This window comes from Cetorhinus maximus, chromosome 6 (genome assembly GCF_964194155.1).
Source record: "Cetorhinus maximus chromosome 6, sCetMax3.hap1.1, whole genome shotgun sequence".
Classification (NCBI taxonomy): Eukaryota; Metazoa; Chordata; class Chondrichthyes; order Lamniformes; family Cetorhinidae; genus Cetorhinus; species Cetorhinus maximus.
The window spans coordinates 17,644,075-17,667,040 of record NC_135884.1 but is presented as its reverse complement, the minus strand read 5'-3'; the positions used below and the strand labels follow the sequence as shown (position 1 = coordinate 17,667,040).

General features: G+C 42.9%; 1 protein-coding gene across 1 annotated transcript in view; it reads left to right on the top strand.

Annotated features, from left to right (window-relative positions):
- Positions 1-22,966, top strand: part of LOC144681582 (interleukin-17 receptor C-like) — a 71,867-nt gene that overhangs the window by 33,004 nt on the left and 15,897 nt on the right. The window contains exons 7-17 of the mRNA XM_078543293.1: positions 554-598; positions 860-996; positions 3,413-3,469; positions 4,729-4,786; positions 6,360-6,544; positions 9,120-9,170; positions 11,607-11,652; positions 13,891-14,036; positions 15,876-15,926; positions 19,782-19,839; positions 21,679-21,774. Of these exons, the coding sequence (XP_078399419.1) occupies positions 554-598; positions 860-996; positions 3,413-3,469; positions 4,729-4,786; positions 6,360-6,544; positions 9,120-9,170; positions 11,607-11,652; positions 13,891-14,036; positions 15,876-15,926; positions 19,782-19,839; positions 21,679-21,774 (930 nt within the window). The remainder of the gene's footprint in view (positions 1-553; positions 599-859; positions 997-3,412; positions 3,470-4,728; positions 4,787-6,359; positions 6,545-9,119; positions 9,171-11,606; positions 11,653-13,890; positions 14,037-15,875; positions 15,927-19,781; positions 19,840-21,678; positions 21,775-22,966) is intronic.

Here is a 22,966-nt window from a genome sequence, read left to right as displayed (position 1 = left end):
ACCAGTGGAAAGTTTACCCCTGATTCCCATTGACTTCAGTTTTGCTAGGGCTCCTTGATGCCACACTTGGTCAAATGCTGCTGTGATGTCAAGGGCTATCACTCGCAAGAGTTTAGCTCTTTTGTCCATGTTTGGAATGAGGTCAGGAGCTAAGTTGCCCTGACAGAACCCAAATTTAGCATCAGTGAGCAAGTGGTGCTTGTTAGCACTGTTGATGACCCCTTCCCTCACTTTGCTGATGATCAAGAGTAGACTGATGGGGTGGTAAGTGGCTGGGTTGGATTTGTCCTGCTTTTTGTGGAGCGGACATACCTGGGCAGTTTTCTACAATGCCGGGTGGATGCTAGTGTTGTAGCTGTACTGGAACAGCTTGGCTAGGGGTGCAGCTAGGCCTGGAGCACAAGTCTTTAGTTCTCTGATTCTATGATGCTAAAGAATTTTTGGATAAACTTTTATAGTATCTGAAGATGGTTATTTCTGTGTTATTTTGCTGCTGCACAAAATAAATGCTTTGACATACAATTCCTTATGAGTCTTTTGTGTTTCCCTGCAGATTGTACCTTGAAAGATTTTCTGGAGAACATAGAATGGTGCAAGGGTGAGGAAACACAGTTTGAAATATAATGTGTATATATAAAATATATATAATTTTATAATCATGTATATTTTTAATATTAATGAAATAGAAGCACAGTGAAGGGCATTGAAATTACAATTGATGGCGCAGTATAACTGAGGGACATGAGTTTGCACCAACGATGAATGTGCCGGGTTCAGCTTTCTGTAATCTTAATTCTTCTTAGACCTAAGGTACAATATAATTTTAACATGATCCTCATATTTCTTTCTTGCATTGCAGTTCCAACCATAAATACCACATTAGAAAACAAGATGCAAATGGCTGTTATTAATGTGCCACCAAATTACTACAGTGTGTTCAAGTATAATGTGACGCCACCATTTGAGAGCAAAAACCCACTGGTTACTGACGTGTCGGTAAGTAACGTTAGAAACCCTGTTAACAATGCGGGCGTGTAAATCTGTAATATCTTTAAACTCTTCAAAGTGCAAAACCTTTATTAAATTTCAAACCATCCTCATATCAGATCAGAAGACTGACCTGTAATTCCCCACATGGTGAGTACCGCTTAATTGCTGTTGTGGAGTGGCACTAGGTCAGGGCTCACCGTTACCCCACGCCGATGGATGTGGAAAAATAGATTGGTAAAAGACAGAAGGTGGAAAAATGGTTAAAACTACATATTTGAAGAACAGGCACAGCCATGAGTAGTGTGGTCTCAGCTGCCATTTGGTCTGGAACAGGTGTCAGTCTTACACTTTGAACGAATACAGTCAGTAGTATTCCCTGCTAGCCAGCCAGTCTTTACTCCAAATCATAGTGAGCAAGTTTGTGAATGCCATTGCAGTCCCTGGATCCATTAGACAGCACCTTCCAAACCCACGACCACCTGGAAATTCCCCTCTTAGTCACTCACCATCCTGACCTGGAAATATATTGCTGTTCCTTCACCGGCGCTGGGTCAAAATCCTGGAACTCCCTCCCTAACACTGTGGGTGTACCTACACCACATAGACTGCAGCGGTTCAAGAAGGTAGCTCACCACCACCACCTCCTCCTGGAGTAACTAGGGATGGGCAATAAATGCTGGCCCAAGACAGCAAAGTCCACATACCGTGAATGAATTTTTAAAAATCTTATTAGTTTTCAGTGTCCCCTGAAAAAATGGGAAACGTCATTCTTACCACTTTGTAGGTTCGAGTGACAGGGTTTCTTATATCATTACCTGCCTGTTTTAAAATTTAGGAGGCCCAGGCTGGAATAAGGTTTTCTCAACATTTCATTTCACATTTACACATTCCAGGAAGCCTAGGGTGGAGCAAGAGGCCAGGTCAACATTCTGATTTATCAGTGTGATTTCCAACTCTGGCTGGACATATTCTAGGAGACGTGGGCAGAAGTCACATCATGGAAATCCGGCAGTGTGGTGCGAGCGGGTTCACGGAGCGTGAGAGAGGAAAACAAACAGCCAACTTTAATTAGGCAAATGGGACGAATTTGCAGCGAGGGTGAATAATGATTAAAGTTTGGAGTTGTCGGGGGGGGGGGGAGAGAAAGCTTTACTCACTCTTAAGGGGCTCGATGAAAGATCCGGAGGCTTGGTTTCAAACAGGGATGTTCAAAGCTGCTAAAACTGTGGGGAAAAATGACTTTTTTTTCACCCTCTTCCTCTCCGTTTTTAATTAAATGAAGTGATCTGAACCCCCGCTTGTCCCCATCACACTCAGACTAATGCTCGCTGCTCATGTCCAATCTCTCAATGAAATTCAAACCCCACCTATCCCATCACTGCTCCCCAAAATCCCAGGCAATCAGAATCCCCTTGGCTTTTATTTTCGGTTTAAGGTTTGAATTTGGTTGGGTGGCGCTGCGCCTGATTTAAGAAGTATTTAGATGAACACTTGAAACGCCATAGCATACAGGGCTACGGGCCAAGTGCTGGAAAATGGGATTAGAATAGATAGGTGCTTTATGACCGGCACAGACACGATGGGCCGAAGGGCCTGTTTCTGTGCTGTATAACTCTATGACTCTATGGTGTGATGCCACTGCGTTGCAATGCAGCATGATGGGAGGTTGTCATTTCGTCCCCTTCTTGGTGGTTGCTAATGATGAATTATGGGACTGATCTGTTTGAAATATCATATTAAAAATCTCCCGGATTCTTTGGCCACCAGGAGATTGATGCCGATTCCAATGGACTTTCAGCTACTCCAGGAGGGTTGGCATCCCCTATTTATAAGTTATCATTGGGGTCAATTTCTTTCTTTCTCAGAGAAACTCGAGGTTTCAATTTAACAACTACAAAATCCAAAATGTCCCAGACATCATGATCCTGCAGTCTACTGGCCTTGTAATGCACTGGTCCAAAGTTCAAATCATACGCCTACCAGATACTCAAGCCTGGTCATTTGTTTGGTCTGGTCATGGTGGTTAGTCCAATAGATGATGCACCTTAAAGCAAAATAATTTTATACCTTTGGAAAATGGATTTGACGGAAGAGTAGTTTGGAGACATGAAGTTGTGACCATGTAATTGGGAAGTCATTGCTATGAAGAGATGCTGGGGGTGAAAGCACAAAACAGTTGATAGCGAATCGGCTGCCCCTTTTACACCACCTGGTTTTCTTTTTTCCAATTGATTCAATGATTAAGATATTTGGGCAGAATATAAACCAGACAGCCAAAGTACTATCAGCTATTTTGCATGAAAGCCTAAGACCAATTTCACCCCCATTGAGTTGGTCGGCCTGTTAGTTATGCTTCCACAACTGTGAAAGGTGGTTTTTCATAAATACATAGAGTGACAGTTCTTTATTATTATTTATCCAGAAAGTCAGTGAGGTGCACCTCAACTTCTCAGACATCGTCCCTTGTTTGTGCGTGCAGGTATGTGCTTATCAAATGATATTATCTAAAATGTTGAGATAAATATTAGTGAAGGCCTCAGTTTCTGAACACCATCCATTACATATATTTGTCCCATGACTGGGCGGTTACTCTGTGAGATCTGAAGAAGCTCACATTTCGGTGAAGCTTTAAATAAATTGTCCTTGAACACTAGCAGAACTCTTTGTGGTAGGCCATGTGAATTGACAAGTGATTGTGAGTCCAGATGATGCTTGAGAATGTTTGCAAGAATGTCCTCGAGTTTCCCTAACATGCAGGTAACGATAGTGAAAAAGATGAGTGAAGGCTCTCTCGGTGGTATGGGATTTGGATTGGCAATGCTGCCTTAATACCTCTTGAAGTCATTATATCTCTTCCTGTGCTGTGCAGTAGCTCCTGGAGTTGTGAAAGCTGCAATGACTGCCTGTGCGACCTCCCTCCAAACAGCTTGAACCATCATCTTATAGGACTTCTGCTTTCAGTGCCCGAGAGTCTCCCTAATTTTAGCCAGCTCCACCTCCAAGGATTCGCCTGAGAACCTGGGAGCCCTTCCTGCTGTGCAGCCCCCCTGAGACTGCTGCTCCTTCAGGCATTCTTGCAACTCACATACATCCCCCTCTATTGAACAGCATTTTTTAAAGGTGGCAGCAACCTTTCTCCCTGCCATGTTAATCCAGTGAGGAATGTTGCCTTTGATAGCTAATGAGGAATTGGGAAGGAAATTTCCTGAGATTAGCAGCAGTGCCATGGGTAGGGCAAAAGTCCTACTCTGCCACTAATCCGCCAATGAGAGGAAAATTCCATGATGCTCAATGAAGTCACAATTTACTTTATACCAGAGGGAAAAGTTTAGATCATTACCCAGTGACATTTCCCTAAAAAAATGAGCATACTTGTGTAAACTGTGTTTACATCAATGGACACCTTGACATTGATCAATAATAGTTATTCACAAAAGCTTGCTGTGTGATTGTGAGACTGATATTTTCACACTGTAAAGTGTGATTCTTCATACAAATATTGTTATTTTTCAAGAAATGAGCACTGAGATATGCTGGCTGTGGATTTTCTTTGTACGGTTGCTTCAAATTAAATTTTGTCATTGTAGTTTTGTTTTATTTGTTTGAGATTGGAGGAAGTTATTATATTCCAATGGATTTCGATCCATTGGATCCTGCTTACAATGGTCTGCAGACTATTTAGAGGTGACAATATGGTTCAGCACTGACTTTGCTTACACGTTATTCTGGTTTTGATAGGCATGGTCTGCAACAATAGAAGATGCCAGACGATGTGAAAAATGTCCCTTTTCTCAGGGTGAGTTCAGCTGCTGCTAGAGTTTCTTTTCTGCCTTTGGGTGTTTATGTCATTTGTGCATTCATTGTGAAGACCTAATTTTATTTTTTTTAACATTTTTGTTCCCATTGTGATTTATTTATATAAATATGCAGAGTATCTGTTACTTTACAAAGAAATGGTTATTTGCAATTTTTCTGATGTCCAAAAGGATTCGTTACAATTACAACCTTGAATTCACCTATCTGTGGGCAGGATATTATGGGGAGGGGGCAGATGGCTTTATCCACCCCCAACCCCCAAAGCAAAGTCAGCGTGGAGGTAATCTGCTCCATGCCAGCCAGCCCCGCAGCCATAACGCACTGCAGGTGGGCTAAACAGGTAGTGTGTGGAATTCCCGCCCCTCACCGGGGAGGAAGTCCCGCCTTCGGAAACTGCCAGCCAATAGGATTTTGCTACTGGAGGAAGGAGGAGGCCCATTGCATCCGGGAGACAGGTAGGTCCAAGGTCTTGGGCAGGGAGGGTTTGGGCAGGTTATGGAGGAGATGGGGGTGGGGGGGTGTGGGGGGGGGGGGGTGGGGGGGTTGGTGGCGAGGGTTGTGAGTGTGAGGGTCATGGGTTTAATGCAGCAGGTGGGTAGAAAGAAAAGGGGGGCTGTATCTTAGGGGGGCTGCCCCTGCAATTTGCAAAGGGCAGCCCCCGACGATAGAACTCCGCCCGCCTCCCCCCAGCCTTCCTTCCAGCCCTTTGAAGAATTTAAAAAAAAATCAGGCTGCCCACTCCTGCCCGACAGCCCACGCCAACCATTTTATGGCATGGGCGGCATATTATAAGAGCCAATTGGCTTGGTAACAAGCCCAATTGACCTTTGATTACCTATATAAATACGGCAGGTAGGCTGCTGATTTCGATGCCTGCCCACCCCGTGTATTATGGGAGCAGGGCGGGGGCAGGGTGGGCAGGAAGGTGGGGTGGGCACCCACCCTATTTTACATACCTCCCCTCCCCTGGCAGAAAACACACCTGGTGGGGGCATGTAAAATGCAGCCATGTGTTTCACTCTGATCAGCACAGACTGGTAACAGTTGTAACATCCCAGACACATGGATAAAATTCATTGGTGGAGGCACGAGGCAGGTAGTAGCGGATTGGCTGTCTGTTATATATCCTGCCCAATATTCTTCAACGGATTCAGGGAGGGAGAGGCTGGGTGACAACAATCAATAAACTATTCAATATTCAAAGATTGATTCAAGGTAAACTGACTTCATCTTCTCCATGCGTCACCCAGTCCCCCGTCAGTGCTAAGCTTCAGTTCCACTGCTGTAACACAATGGGGCCGATTGGCCTACTCCTGCACCTAATGCTTGTGTTCTTGTGATGGTGCCTAACCTGTTGCACCATTCAGTCCCTATTAATGAGGTTCATGTATTTTCACTTGGTACTAGCTCTGCCTGTCAACATTTTTAAAAGCTCTGTCTGTATCCAAAAGGGGTTTTCCAGCTCACATTTGTGTAACGTTCCCTCTAAACAAAACTTCCAGAGTAATGCAAAGTAGATTTTGGTTTTTGCTAACTTTTTACATTTCTTTTAGCTGAGGAATTTCGAGAAAACATTTGGAAGTTGAGCAGCCTGGCAGTGGAATACAGGAGGAATGCACTTCAGTGGACAATTTCATCGCCATGCGCCATGAAGGGCGAGATCTCCCTATGCTCAAAGTCAGGGGATGATGCGTTATGTCATGAGATCCCTCAATCCAGACAGGCAATTCAATTTAATGTAAGTCTTTTCTTGGGTCACTAACTTAGCTCTAAGCGCAGTCTACATTTGTCTTTACCATTTAAATTGGAATTTGTAATCAGTCTGATGTACCACAGAATGGTAATATGTGGGATCAAGATCATGATTTTCCACAGGTTAAGCACCTGATCTGAGTGAAATGAAAGATCAGAAGGTGAATAAGATGTTCATACATCACTGAAATGCTCTGATGAATGACTTCAACCAAAATATTAACCTGTTTGTCCTTTCACCTATTGTGTACTTCCGTGATTTTCTCTTTATTTCCAATTTCCATTCTTCAGTTTAGCATTTTATCATGTTCTACTATTACTTTGAACACTTTTTTCCTGTCACAATTTTCTTCTCTTCCTTCCTCGTCTGATGGGGACCTCATCTGAGGAGCCTTGTCTCTGGCTGTTAACACTGGGACATTGCAGATGAGATTCTTTTAAAATTCGATCTCAGGATAGCAATGATAGCATTTATTATCTATCCCTAGTTGCTCTGAGAAGATACTGGTTGCCTGTCTACTTTGTCACATGCTCCCTTACTGAATTTGCAAGGGAATGGCTTGCTTTATCGCTTTTTGGGGAGTTAAGAGTCAATCGCTTTGGTGTGTGACTGGAAAACACATAGGCCCGAATACATAAGGATGGCACTTTACTTCCTTTAAAAAATTTAGAGAACAAGTTGGGTTTTTATGACAATCTGAAATCTATGTTTTTTTTAAACTGATACCAGTTTTTAATTTCCATATTTCAAATTCTCCAAGTGCTATTGTGGTACTTGTCCTCTAGATTATTAATTCTGACCTCTGGATTACTAGTCCAGTAATGTAACCACTGCATCACTGTGCCTGTTGCTCTCTGACATCCACGCTTGCAAATTTTCAGCATGGGATATGGAGCAGGAACTTTTCCTGGTTTCTGCCACTCACTTATTCACTGGCCAAAGTTGACATGCCATCAGCAGAGCTTGTTAGCCCTTTAAGGATTTCATGATGTTCTTCTTTCAATTTATCACAGAATGTTTGTGGACTAATTAGCAGAAAAATCGGGGAGCAGAGGCACAGCAGCATTTCAAGTCACAATTTTGGGTTGGTTGGGGGGAGCCGGTGGGTGTGGGGAGGAAGGCAAGTCAAGACTAAGCAAGATAGCAGTGGCAGTGGCATAATGGTAAGGTCACTGGACTAGTAATCCAGAGGCCCAGGCTAATGCTCTGGGGACATGGGTTCAAACCCCACCACGGCAGCTGGTGGGATTTAAATTCAATTAATAAACCTGGAGTTAAAAGCTAGTCTCAGTAATGGTGGCTCCAGTCCCACAGCAATATGGTTGACTCTTTAAATGCACTCTGTTGTATCAAACTATGAAGTCCAAAAGGAATGACACTGGGTGGACTACCTGGCATTGACCTAGGCCTAACAGCACTGTGGGTGCTCCTACAACACATGGACTGCAGTGGTTCCAGAAAGTCACTCACCACCACCTTCTTAAGGGTAATTAGGGATGGGTAGTAAATGCTGGTCTAGCCAGCGACACCCACATCCCATGAATGAATACATTTTTAAAAAATTCATGAGAATTTAATTTCTCATTGGGATTCTACAAATACCATGGGTATTCTGTGCTGGAAAGGTTCACCACATTGTGCCATCTAAGTTACTGTCTAAATAAAATATAGGGAAAAATAATGCATTTAAAAATGTGACAGCCCTAAAATTTTGTAACATCTCATTCCACTTCAAGTACCATAGAAGCAATATGATCACTGATTATATACCTTCTGGTTAATTCTTCTATTCTTCTCAGGAAAGGTTGAGCAGGTTGGGCCTAAACTCATTTGGTGTTTAGAAGAATGAGAGGTGATCTTATTGAAACAGATAAGATTCTGAGGGGACTTGACAGGGTAGATACTGAGAGGATGTTTCTCTCATGGAAGAATCTAGAATTAGGGGGTGCAGCTTAAAAATAAGGGGCCTCCCATTTAAGACGGAGGAGGAATTTCTTTCTCAGAGGGTCATTAATCTTTGGAATTCTCGTCCACAGAGAGCAGCAGAGGCTGGATCATTGAATATATTCATGGCTAAGTCAGACAGGTTTTTGATTGACAAGGGAACTAAGGGCTATGGGAGCAGGTAGGAAAGTGGAGTTAAGGCCACAGTCAGATAAGCCATGATCTTATTGACTGGCAGAGTAGCCTCAAGGGGTCGAATGGCTTACTCCTGCTCCTATTTCTTATGATCTTCTTGTGGAGAGGCATTGCATTGACAGGTCTGACAAACAATTTAAATCAAATCATAGTAAAGTCAAACCTGAGGAGAAGCTAAAGCCTGAAGAGGATTACAGAGAAGATCTGTTGTTTACTAGTATTGATGCTATTGGTACTGATGCTGGTGTCTGTTTTGGTGGTAGTGTCATAATTAGCACTGGTCAGAATATTTATTGTTGGAATGAATGAAAATAATCACACTCAAATCTCAGCCTGAACAAAAATCATTGGATTTTTAAATGTTGGTGTCTGTCAAAAGAGTAGCTTTATTCTCAGTCTTTCCATTTTCTCTTTCAATCAGAAACGGAGTGAATTCAAAGGCGTGGATCCGCACCCCTCCCTCTGCATAAAGGTATTTACTGACATTACAGTGTCTAATAAAGGAATTGAAAATAGATGCAGATACATTTCAAACTGTACAGTGCAATCAGTAGAAATGGAGTTGATATGATTAAGAAACACTGTCTTGAGGTTATGGGTAAGTTTCAAAGCAACAAGCTGCAAGGCACATATTTATAACCTGTGTGTACACACTTCACTAATCTCTGGGTAATATGATGGAAGTCTCACCATCAGCGCCATTATCAGATGCTTAACTATTAAGTGCGGATGCATAACTGAGGTAACCATTCAGCAGGAGCTCCCAACCTATAACTCTTGCTTCCAGGTCTCATGCAACTTTGAGCACGTACGTCTTATTTTGCAAGTCATTTGGAGGACCGAATGAAATATATCAAAGAAGATTCTTACATCTATTGATTTTTAAAAGGAGTTACATAAGAACAAGAATTTTTCTATAAATAAGATCAAATATTGGATATTAATTGTCTTGTATTTATTACATTTTTCCTCTATTTCCCATCAGTTTCCTTGCCCTCCCTTTACCCTTAGCTAAATATATCCTGATCCTTTTTTGCGTTTGCATCTGTGGGTGCAGAACACTGTCTACTAGCTTGCCCAAGTGGTAGCATGCTAATTTATCACCAGGATCATCGGGAAGAGAGCCAATCCAGCTCCCACCTAATGCATGTCCTCCCACAGAGCGGTGAGAACCCTGGTCATTTTTTCTCTCCCTGACACACTCCCTTAGCACTGCTAGGGTGAATTGTAGTCCATTCACAATTTAACTTCGAATATATTTTTGAACTGACTTTTTCCAAAGTATTTACAATCTTGTGCACTTCCAAATTTAAAAATAAAAAATTAGCTCTTATATGTCTCTGTTTAAGGCTGAAGAACCCAAGTTTCTTAAGTCTTTCCTCATTTTAGGAGACCTCAAAGACTGGTGGTTGTTCTTTGCACTGCCTCCAGAACTGAAATGTTTCCCCTTCTTTCTCAGGCGAGCAGAACTGAGCACAGTTCTGAAGGCAACGTCTACCCAGAGCACTGTACAGTTTGATCATGTCTTTACATACTACTACTAAAGACTTCAATCTCCCATTGATTCTGTTGATTGTCACTTTGCAATGGGTTGGATATTTTGAGCGATGCGCCTATTTAGTGGATCTTTTATCCTTTGTTATTTCAACACCATTCACGGAGTACAAGTATTGCACGTTTTTTTCTTCCTTTGCATAACCCTTGACATTTCTAGTTATTAAAATTCATTTGCCACTTTTCTCTTCCTATGAGGATCTAAATTCATCAATGATGTATGGATTTTGCGATGAGCTAGAACACTTCACTCGTCGATAATTATTGTAAGATGTGATTGTTATGGTAATGAACTATTTCTCTAGGTGTTAATCTTAACGGGAATTACAGTGTCTTTTTATCCATATACTTCACCTAATAGGAATATTCCTATGAAAAATGAGAAATCCCGGTGCTTCGTTTTATGGCCCGACTACCCTGACCCAAGCTCATTTGCTGCTGAAACCCTCACTCGTGCCTTTGTTACTTCTGGAATGGGCTATTCCAACGCTCTTCTAGCAAGTTTGTCATCCTCCACCCACCATAAACTTGGAGTCACCCAAAACTCTGCTGCCTGTATCCTAACTGCACCAAATTCCATTCACCCATCATCCCTGTGTTCACTGACCTACATTGGCACTTGATCCAGTAATGTCTTAATGTCAAAATTCCCATCTTTTTTTTAAAATCCCTCCATGGCTTCATCCATCCATTTTTCCGTGAACTACTCCAAGATCTCCGCATTCCTCCAATCCCTGTCTCTTGCGCATCCCTCTTTTTAATTGCTCCACCATTGATTTCTATGCCTTCCGCTACCGAGGCCCTAAACTCTGGAATTCTCTCCCTATACTTCTCCACCTCTTTTTCTCTCTCTTCCATTAAGATGCCCCTGAAAACATACCCCTTTGAACAAGCTTTTGCTCATCTGTCCTAATATCTCCTTATGTGGCTCGGTGCCAAATTTTCTTTGATAATGCTCCTGTGAAGCACCTTGGAACGTTTTACTGAGTGAAAGGTGCTATGTAGGTGCAGATTGTTGTTTTTGGTTACATTTCCACAGGAGGAACATTATCCCTTTAAGACATTCTTGTTAATAAAACATGATGCAATGTTTAAATAGTGAACTTCTGGCTGAATGTGCACCCCTGAGTCAATGTTTGTTTCTCTCTATATAGAGAGAGGAATGTTGCCCATTGTACTTGCTCTTTTAATTCCCAAAGGCTATTATAAACAGATCATTAAACCAAATACTTGACAATCTCACAAACCATTAAAAATGTAGTTTATTTACTGTTTTTGACTTGTGTTACAGGTTTTCAGATTGTATCTTATGATGCTGCTTTTCCTTTCTGAATCTGTTTTCTTCTTTGCTTAGATTATCTCTGGAGATCACGTCAATTTTAGTTGCCCTTTTGATGCTGGTGAGTAGGATTTACCTGCTGGTAGTTTTTTTTATTGACAGACTCTGCCATGTTTTCTGACTGCTCTTTATGGCACTTCTCATTAAAGACTTGGATTTACAAGGGGCAAGGCATTTTACTGACTGAGCTTCAGCTTATTTGCTGCTGAAAACCTCCTCTATGCCTTTGTTAGCTCTAACCCACTCCTGCTCAGACTCCCATCTTTCATCCTCCATAAACTGGAGCCCACCTAAATCTCAGCTGCCTGTATTCTACCTCATACCAATTCCCATTCACCCATCACTTCTCTGCTCGTTGATCTATGTTGGCTCCCAATTGGGCAACACCTTGGCAGAATATTATGTTCAGCGTGCGGGTGTGTGCCCGACATGCCAGAGCGTAAAATGACGCGCAATATTTTGTTCGGCGGGCACACACCAAAGTCAGCTGTGCCCCCGCCAATAATTAAAAGACCCATTAAGGCCATTAACAATCTAATTAAATTCAAACCTACGCTGCCTGTCCAACCTTACGGTTGGTGGTCAGGCGAAAAGGCAAAGCAACCTTTACATTTTTTAGGAAACCTCATCCACAAGTGGGATGAGGTTTCCTAAAGCAAAAAACATTAAATAAAAACTTTATTTTGGAATTAAAAACATGTCCCAGCTCATGTGACACATGAGCAGACATGTTTTACTAAATTTTTATTTTCTTCATTGTTTTAAACAGCGCTTCTCTCTCCCTGAGGCAGCTCCATGCCTCAGGGAGATCGAAGCACTCTTTCTCATGCATGCGCGAACTGTGCGCAAGGCCCACTCGCCCCCCCCTCCTCCACCCGCCTGCACAGGCAGCGCTCAGCGCTGCTGCTCGCGATCCACGCAGGGCGGGCCTTAATTGAAATTGCAGTGCGGAGCCGATCACGGGCGGCATTCGGCTTCCCAAGCACCCCCACCAAGGGCAAAATCCTGCCCTTTGACTTTCAAATTCCCATTCTTGTTTTTCAATTTATCTATGGCCTCACCCCTCCCTATCTCTTGCCCTACATGAGATACCTGTGTTGGTCCAATTCTGGCCTCTTGAACATCTTCGCTTTTACTCGTTCCACCATTGGCAGCTTCAGCTGCCTACACCCTAAGGTCTGGAATTCCCTCCCTAAACCTCTCCGCCCTCCTTTAAACTCTCCTTACAATCTACCTCTTTGACCAAGTTTTAGGTCATCTGCCCTAATATCGCTTTATGTGACTTGGTGTTAAACTTTGTTTGATAATGCTCCTGTAAAGCATTTTGCAACGTTTTATTACAATAAAGGGTGTTATATAAAGGCAAGTTGTTCTTGTTGTTTTAGGTATGCTATTTTGATGGCACTCAATAGATGAAGCCTGAGATGATGAGTTATGATTCTTGGGCTGGGATCTTCTAATCCCGCCTGCCACGGGACCAGAAATTCCCGCCTCAAGTTAACGGACCCTTGGCTGGTTCGTCAAATTTTCTGTCCCACCCGTGAAGATTCCCACCACAGGCGGGACTGGAAAATCTCCGGCCTTGGACTCTATTCTCCCTCAGACATTTTCACTCTCAGTTTAGTTTCTCCCCAAATCTCTTTCAATTATTTTTTGCCTTTCCATTTTCGAGGTACAGTACAGAACACTGATCTGGTTTCCTTTGATCCTTGGGGTAGTTTTCTTTCCGAACACTGTACTTGGGCAGAAGCTGTACAAAATTAAAAGGGGAAGCTAGATAGGTACATAAGGGAGAAAGGAATAGAAGAAGATGCTGACAGGATGAGATGAAATCAGGTGGGAGGAGGCTAATGTGGAGCATAAGCACCTGTTGAGCTAAGAGCCCTATTTCTGAACCATAATTAGTAGTAATAATATGTAAAAGGTTAATGTAATTTAGGTTCAAAACATGACTAATCTAGTAATTTCCTTTGTAGAGCTATAGCATTCCTCTCTTTCCCAGCAGTTTATATTGGATCCTGTTTTATGTTTTGATATTGCACAGTTAAGAAACAGATCATCAGCGACCTCAGCTAGTTTTTATAACTTCACCTGCTTTATAGTGAGATAACACAAAGACAAGGATAGCTGTAAAGGAGCCATTTAACCATGTGATTGGACCAAGTGCTACTCCTGTCCTATATCTCTCTGGGGTCAGTAACCATCATGAAAGCAGGTTTACTGTACATTTAGGTATAGTTACAATTGTAGACTGATTATTATATGTATGATTGTTGCTGTTATCAACTAATGTTTTTAGATCACTCACTGCCATGGAGAGTGGAGTCCAAAGTGAAGCACAGAAATGTCACCGTGACTATATTTCATAGAATAAACAAAATGAACTTCTCGATCTGTGTTGTGAAAGGAGACAAGTGTGAGCATTTCCAACAGAACATAAAAGAGGTAAGTTAAATTTTTAATGGACAGCTCAATCGTGCTTTGAAGTGTTTTTAGGCTGAAACATCAACTACTCGCTTTGTCCTTATAAAACTGACGTGCCAGTGAAAGCTGGGTGCTAGTTACATTAGGCGGGACTAACATAAGAGAGAATGTTTAGGCCTGCAATAGTTAGTGGAAACCATAAGAAATAGGAGCAGGTGTAGACCGTACAGCCCTTCAGTACAGCCATTTAATACAATCATGACTGATCATTGGCCTTAACTTCACTTTCCCACCAGTTCAATAATGGAGCAGCCATAACTTTCTGGGTAGAGAATTTCAACGATTCACTTTGAGTGAAGAAATTTCTCCTTACGACAGTCTTAAATGATTGTCCCGTTATCCCGAGACAGTGCCTCCATGTTCTCAATTCCCCAACAAAGGGAAACAACCTCCCAGCGCCTACCCTATCAAGCCCTTGCAGAATCTTGAATGTTTCAATGAGATCATCTCTCATTCTTCTAAACTCCAGGGTGTATAGACTTGGAGAATAATCTGCTGAGAACCCCATGGTTATCATGGAATGAAGGGGACCCACTTTTCAGGAGCCTACCAGTGTTACTAGAGAGTAAATGGACAAAGGCTGTTATAAGCTAACCCATTAACCTAAGAAGGCTTGCCATTCAAGAATTGTTTGTTAGGCCAGACTGGCACTTGAGCAAAGTCAACAATTTTGTGTGGAGATTCATCGATGAGTGGTTCTCTTCCAGTGTCTCACACCAAACTAATGGATCATGCCCTGTTTTCTTGTTCCTTTGCTTGGTGCCTGTGACATGTCTTTTTCTCCACATTAACTCTGTAACCTGGGACACATTCCACAGGCACTTATTGAAACAAGACTGGTCAAATCATATTAAGTAAGCACTGCGTAAAAGTTTTACGAAGCCAAAGAGAATCTCACTCACTACTGTTATGCGAAAATTTCTAATTGCATTCTGTGGGGACATATTGGTAATTGGTGTGAAAGGTAGTGTTCTATGAGGTGGAGGTTAAGCCATAATACTGAGCTATTCATAGGAGTTGTATTCTATCTGACCATGCTATAAGTTGGGAGATCATGATGCTGGCAACAGATGTCTAAAATGGAAAACCAATTCCATTCCCTAACTCTGATATGCCTCAACTTTAGCAAACAAAAAATCATCCCCAAAAGTTATAGATTTATGAACACTCATTATGGATTAGTCTGAACTGGTATTATTTGCTGTAGCTCTCCATCCAGGACAAAGCAGCCTGTTTGACTGGCACCCAATACACCACTTTAAATATTCACTCCCTCCACCACCAGCACACAGTGACAGCAGTGGATATCATATACAAGATACACTGCAGCAACTCACTAAGGCTTCTCAGACAGCACCTTCTAAAACTGCAATCTCTACCACCTAGAAGGACAAGGACAGCAGATACATGGGAACACCACCACCTGGTAGTTCCCCCACAAGCTCCACATCTGACTTGGAATTATATCGCCATTTCTTCACTGTTGCTGGGTCAAAATCCTGGAACTCCCTCCCTAACGGCACTGTGGTGCTCAAATGGCTGTCCAATAAAGCAACTCATCAGTGCCTACTCTAGATCAGTTAGGGATGGGCAATAAGTGCTAGCTCAGCCAGCAATACCCACATCCTGCGAAAGAATAAAAAGAATATTCTATATGTGGTAAGTGAAAGAGGTGAATAAGCCATTCAGAAATGACTAATTATGGTTTCTTTCAAGTATGAGAAATTAAATACTTTTTGCAATATAATTGGTCTTTGTGGCTGTTACTAATCTCAGTTTTTTTCCCCACGGTTAATACAGATTAACCAGCAGAAGAAGCAACTGGACCTTGTTTTACAAGACTGCTTTCAGGTTGGTGTCTTTGTTCAACTGTAGTCCTCTTAAAACTGACCAGAATTGTTCTAAGAATGGTTTAAAGGATGAATGGACTGCCTGGTTTAGAAGTTATCTTACAGACCAGGGAGATCCCTTGATTTGATTCCCATTCTGTGATGATTTAACTGGCTGCAGCACCACAGTTGGCCTCAGCAACTTTGGATTAGGGAAACGGTAGGGAGAAAAATCAGGCAGTGTTTTCTATTTTACATCATCTTGACTGCTAGTGTTTGGAAGTTAGGTGGGGACAGGTCTGGTCATGTCTGTGATGCTTTTCACACTTGGTGGCCACTGAAAGGCTCACACAGGAAGACAGACCACTTGGGCAATGTGCCAGAATTTTGCTGGTGTTCGAGGATCCACCCGAGCACCTTCAGAAGGGAGGAAAGGAACAAAAGTGTGAATCAGAAATGAGGGACTACTGTTAAAAGACATTTTTTAAAATTCTGTATTGATATATAAATCTGCATTGTACAAACTGTAGTTCCTGTTTCTTTATTGGATCAGTAACTTGAAAGATTCCAGGTAGTGCAGTTTGGAACCGCTTAACCTTATCTCTTACAGATCTGTTTGTTCCAGTAATGATCCTTGACTTCTTGCCATATGAATTTAACTTCTGCAATTAACTTCTTAAATCTAATACCCTCCTCAAATCTCAAAGAATTTCGATAAGTGATTTGCCCGTGCCTGAAAATTGTGATTATGACGCATAAATCCTCTGCTAATATGAACTGTGAATGATTTGTTTTTAATATCTATTTCCTGATGTTTCTTAGGTCAATGTATTTCTAGTTTGTTAAGGCTGAACAAATAGCAATGTCTCTTAGTCTGAGCGCAAAAATAAACAAGGAATGTGCATTTATACAAACTGCTGAAACTGTTTATTTTTCTATCTGGTATTCCTGTGTAGAAACAATTTTATCCTCTATATTGCCTCTCTTATACTCTCAGAGGAAATGTAGGGCAGAATACCCCCAGTCCCTCAAAGGTGGCATTAGCGGGGCGGGGTGTGTGGAGGGGGTGATCTTCAGGTACTTGTGTACCAGGAAGGCTCCCCGATGCTGTCCTGCCTCCGGACTAGTTTCCTAGGGGCAAGTTGTCATGAGAATTAGAAACCTCTTCCATGGAGGTGGGAAGCCAATTAAGGCCCCTCTTAGGGGCACGTTTCAGACGCTGATGGTATTTTCCCAATGACAGACTTGTCCTCCTGCTGAGTCCAGAAGCTGTCGGCAACTTGGAGGTGGCCTCCTGGGCAGCCATTACTGCCCCCACTTAATGGCCATTCACTGAATCCCCCACTATCAACATCCTGGGGGTTACCATTGACCAGAAACTGAACTGGACTAACCATATAAATACTGTGGCTACAAGAGCAGTCAGAGGCTCGGAATCGTGCAATGAGTAACTCGCCTCCTCACTCCCCAAAACCTGTCCACCATCTACAAGGCACAAGTCAGGAGTGTGATGGAATACTCCCCACTTGCCTGGATGAGTGCAGCCCCCACAATACTCAAGAAGCTTAACACCATCCAGGAAAAAAGCAGCCCGCTTGATTGGCACCACATCCACAAATATTCACTCCCACCACCACTGACACACAGTAGCAGCAGAGTATACTATTGACAAGATGCACTGGAGGAACTCACCAAGGCACCTTCGACAGCACCTTCCAAACCCATGACCACTAGCACCTAGAAGGACAAGGGCAACAGAGACATGGGAACACCACCACCTGGAAGTTCCCCTCCAAGTCACTTACCATCCTGACTTGGAATTATATCACCGTTCCTTCACTGTCACTGGGTCAAAATCCTGGAGCTCCCTCCCTAACAGCACTGTGGGTGTACCTACACCACACGGACTGCAGTGGTTCAAGAAGGCAGCTCACCATCACCTTCTCAAAGGCAATTAGGGATGAACAATAAATGCTATCCCAGCCAGCGAAGCCCACATCCCATGCAGGAATAATTTTTAAAAATGAGCCGCAAGAATGAAAAGGCCGCAGGCTGAGGCCGCATCCCTATGGAGGGGTTGCCTCTTCACACTGAGCCCTAAGAGTTGTGGGCGTTCCTAATTTTTAAAATTTAAGCAGTGGCTTCTGAGAGCCCTTCTATTTTAAGGCACTCTCACGCTCCCTTACCTGCTTCAGCAGCACCCACCTCTCCTGATGGGGCTGCTGTCTGGCTGTCTGGCCAGTGCTGCAGGCCCTCTTATTGGGCCTCCCATCCCAGGAACCTATCCACTGTCCTCAATTGGCTGCTGAACGTGGAGTTGGCCTGTAAATTGACTGCCTTCTGTAAAAACATGCACTGCAGAAGCGAGCGGGGTCAGGGCGCGTATTTGGTCCTGACGCCTGAAGATTTTTTATGGTGAAACGATTCTGCCCATACAGTCAGCAACAGCAACTTTGTAACATCAGCGTTCCAGATAACAGAGAAAGGGAATCACATGCATTCAAAAATTGATAGATTTCTGTAAACTCTTAACTGTGCTGGGTCGGAACTCTGTCCTGCTACTTTCCAGAAAAATCTAGCTTGTGAAATCAATGTTGTATCATCCTTTGCCACTTTCCTTGTACAATGCAGATGTTAGTAAAGATAAAACCACCCTTAGTAGCAAACTCAAAGGCATGACTTAATTGCAACAATATTTTCTAATACCTTGCCTTCTTTGCTTGGAAATCTGACCGTACGTAGCCACTGAACATAAAGAGATTAAACTGTCACAAGCTGTAGAAAAGGAAGGTGAGGCGGGAGAAAGGAACAATGGAAAGAACTAGCCAACTCACTCAGCACTGCACTGATGTTTTAGCCTGGGTTAAGTATTTTCCGGAGTTGGACTTGAATCCATGATCTACTGACTCAGAGATGAGTCAAATACTGAGCCACGGCTAAAGAGAATGAACTACTGAAGTTTAAAGCATTTTTAAATAAGGTGAAGCTGCCCTTTAACTGTTTACAAGATGCGCTGCAGCAACTTGCCAAGGCTTCTTTGATGGCACCTTCCAAACACACAACTTCTGCTACCTAGAAGCACAAGAGCAGCAGACACATAGGAAAGCCATCACCCAGAGGTTCCCCTCCAAGTCACACAACATCCTAATTTGGAACTATTTCGCCATTCCTGTCAGCTGGGCCAAAATTCAGGAACTCCCTCCCTAACAGCACAGTGAGTGTACCTACACCATAAGTACTATAGGGATTCATGAAGGTTACCTCCCCGCCCCCGCCACCCTCCCACCTGTTCAAGGGCAGTTAGCTTTGGGCAATAAATGCTGGCCTTGCTAGTGATGTTCACATCTCAGGAATGAATATAAAAAAAAAGCTGCCTTTTAAAATTTCAGAAACTGATCTGAATAATATTAAAATATTGCTGAGTGACAATCAAAACTACTGTTGTTTCTTCATTTAAAAAGGCTTAAAATAAATTTTCACCAGGGTCACCACTGTAGCTATTCTAGAATTAGAAAGAATCTATGTATTTGCAGAACCCCTCATCATATCCTCAGGATGTTACAAAGCACATTTCAAACAATGGATTATTTTTGAAGTGCAGTCATTTTTGTTAATCAGGCAAATGGGGCAGCTAATTTGGGCAGAGCAAGATCCCACAAGCAACACCAATGAATGGCCAGATGTTCTGGTCTCTTTTGCTGATGTTGTTCGATGGAGCAGCTTATGCTGCTCTCCTCCGAAGAGCACGAAAACAGACCGAGCCTCAGTTTAATGTGTCATCCAAAAGACATGCAATAATGTGTGCTAAAGACTGGTTTGCCAAGGCAATCTTTATCAACTCATGACCAGCTGATCTCATACAGTTTGTACCTTACAGGTCTGGCGATCAGATGTGAACTTCTCGCCCAGAATCACCATCTGTCCCTACGATATGTGTAAGTATTGTATATTTAATAATAACCTAAAGATTTTATTGCATTGGTAACAAATTGTGTTATTTTTACTGAAAGCAGCATTTGTGCATATGCTGTGGCCAAATGGTAATAGCCAGTCATGCACAGATATCGGGATCATGCTCAGTCAGTCTACATTAAAAGCAGCGGCATTTAGTGGGCATAAATGAGGGAGAGAGTGTCACACCAGACAGCCTAGCATGACCAAAGCATCAGGTAAAAGAGCCTTTTATGTCGCCTAATATGCAAGTAAAGGCAGAGAAGGGTATATTAAATGAAGAATAGCCGTAAACAGATTTGGATGCACTAATAAAGGATCTGCTTTCCCCCCCACCACCTTTCAAATTTCATCCAACTAAGCCAGCAGATAGAGTCTTTTGCCCCAGCTCTCTCCCATTTCTGTTCTTTTCTGCTGAAGCACTGGAGCTGATGAACACAATTCCATGGATTCCAGCAGTCCTCTGGCACCTTTCTTTTGAAGCTAATATTAGTGTGTGGAGTATAGGTGGTATCTAGAAGATTTCAATCATAACAGCTATCACAGCCAAGGCTAGTCCTATTCTCAATTGCTGCTACACATATGTACACTTTGCAGCAGATTTCGGTAGATAGAAATCAGGAGCAGAACCATTGAACTGGCACTAGTGCTCAACCTGGGGCACTGTTGCTGCCCTGACAGGTCTCTGATGTAGCATAAAGTGACGATTGTATATTTAGTGCAGTTCTATGGCACCAAACCATCAGAGATGTTAGGCCGTAACTTCCAACCGGCGTTGGAAAGTGCTGGCCCACAGGAATTAGAAGAAATAAATACCAACTTATCTGGTCTTGAAAGTTACGCTGACACTTCCGTTTGCTGGAGCTGCTTGGGGCCTGCATCAAAAGGCTCCTCGCATGCCCCACTGAAGTGCAGCTCTGGCGGATTCAAGGAGGCCACGCCCCCTATTTTACAGCACTTGCTGCCGTAAAGTAGGTAAGTTTAAAGGGCCTGTCAAATTGACAGGCCAGGGAGAAGATAAGTGTCTAAGGTAAGTGGATAGGATTTGGGGGTGGGCGGGTGCGTTGAAAGTAGGGTAGGGGGTTCGGTTGGTTGGGGGTGGGAGGTTGGGGTGTGTCGAATGGGTGGGGGGTTGGGGGATCGGAGGCCAGGGGTATGTGGGGGTCGGAGGTCTGGGGGGTGGGGAGGTCAGAGGGGAAGGGGCGTGGGGGGCGTTGGAGGTCAGGGGTTTGGGGAGGTCACTGGTCAGGGTGTGGGGGGAGTCCCATGGCGTCGATCTGGGTGTTTACAATAGTTACCCAGAAGTTAGAAGAGCTTTTAATTCTTCTAACTTTTTCTGAGTAACTATTGGTGTAACCCTGGCGGAACCATCCAAAGTTTGTGATTTAAACCGCATTTTCAGATGGTTCCCAGCGTAGGCAATTGTCCAGAGGAAGTGTGCCCTTCTGGGCAATTGCTGTGCAAACCCTTACCTGGGAACTTCTGAGAGGGATTCCCAAGTGCATCTTTGGGGTACCCCCCAAATCCGACATTAGGGAGTTCTGAGGTTACAGCCCATTACTTTTATTTCTAAACTTCCTGCCTTAACAGTGCCACATTCTCTACATGGAGATACAACGTAGTGAAGAATTAATTGTAGGTTATGGCAGCTCTAGGCAGTGCATTCAGCCTTTATCAAATTGAAGGTGTTGCACATCCATTGCATAATGAGTGAGATGGAGGAGGTCACTGTGACTTCATAGTGTAAACTGATCTGTATTGCTATGAATACTGGTTTTTACCACTTCATTGAAGACTCGCTGATGGCTCGTTTATCTTTGCAGATGCCAGAGAACGATGGGCTGCATTACTGGTATTATTTTTAATACTTGTCATAATTGTGATTGTCACAATTACTGTCAAGACTCAGATACTGAAAGGTAAGGAACAGACATTCTGTAACCCTTAGTCTTTAGCCATGAGGACTGGCAGTTTAAAAGTATTCTGTATAAATGTCAAACGTTTTTGTCTCTCAGAGCTCTGTTGACAACATTTTCACCTCCAGGTTTGAGTCCCACACCAGGACTTAAGCACCTAACATAGACTGAGACTCTAGTGCAGTACTGCACGGAAGGGCACTGCCTTTATTGGGTGAGCTGTTAAAATTGAAATCCTATCCATCTGTTCATGTGGGCACCGAAATTGCCAAGGTGGCAAGAGGAGCAGGGAGTTTTCCTAGTGTCCTGGCCAATGTTCTTTCCTCAACAAAGGTCACTTTTAAAAAAAGGCAGACTTACTGGCCATTTTATAACTATTCATAGGACATCGCTGATACAGCACGGCAGCCATGTGGGGCTCACCTAGCAGAAAGCATTACACTCAAAATAATTCATTGCGTGAATCACTTTGAGTCATTTCAAAGGCTTGATAAGACAAATCTACACATGTTTTCTATTTTTGTACACTTCCTGTCATCTTTTATCAATATAAATCCCTATGTACACATTTATAATGGAAATTGCTGATGTAAACTTGATACCTCCTGATTACAGCTGCCAGTGCATGCTCCAGCACCACCATAGGTGGGAGGGTCATTATAGAAAGGCAAGTTTCTATTATAAATGTGGATGTAAAAGAATTTAGAAATGGTAAAAGTAAAATAAGGACAGAATGTGTGGCTTTAAAATGGGGATTAAATTATGTCATTGTGCCCTGGAACAATATCCCTTACCCTCTAGCCTTGACTCATCTGAAAACTACATATGGTTTTCGCTCCTTACATGTAATGTTATGAAAGATTGCTTAGATATATAAAATGTATTACATTTGGAAATTACCATTCTGCCTTGCTTCCAGGTCGCACTGGATCAGACTTTCCCACTTTAAAGCTATTGGTCACGCCGACATGCCCGCCATTGCACACTCCTGTGATTTTAGTGTTGGTCATGGCTCAGTGGGTGGTGGGTTCAAGTTCCACTCCAGGGACTTGAGCACAAAATCCAGACTAACACACCAGTACAGTACTGGGGGAGCCCCATGTCGTCAGAGAAGCTGTCTTTCAGATAAGGTGTTAAAACAAGGCTCCCCATGAACTTCCACGTGAACGTAAAAGATTTTATGATACTGTTTTGA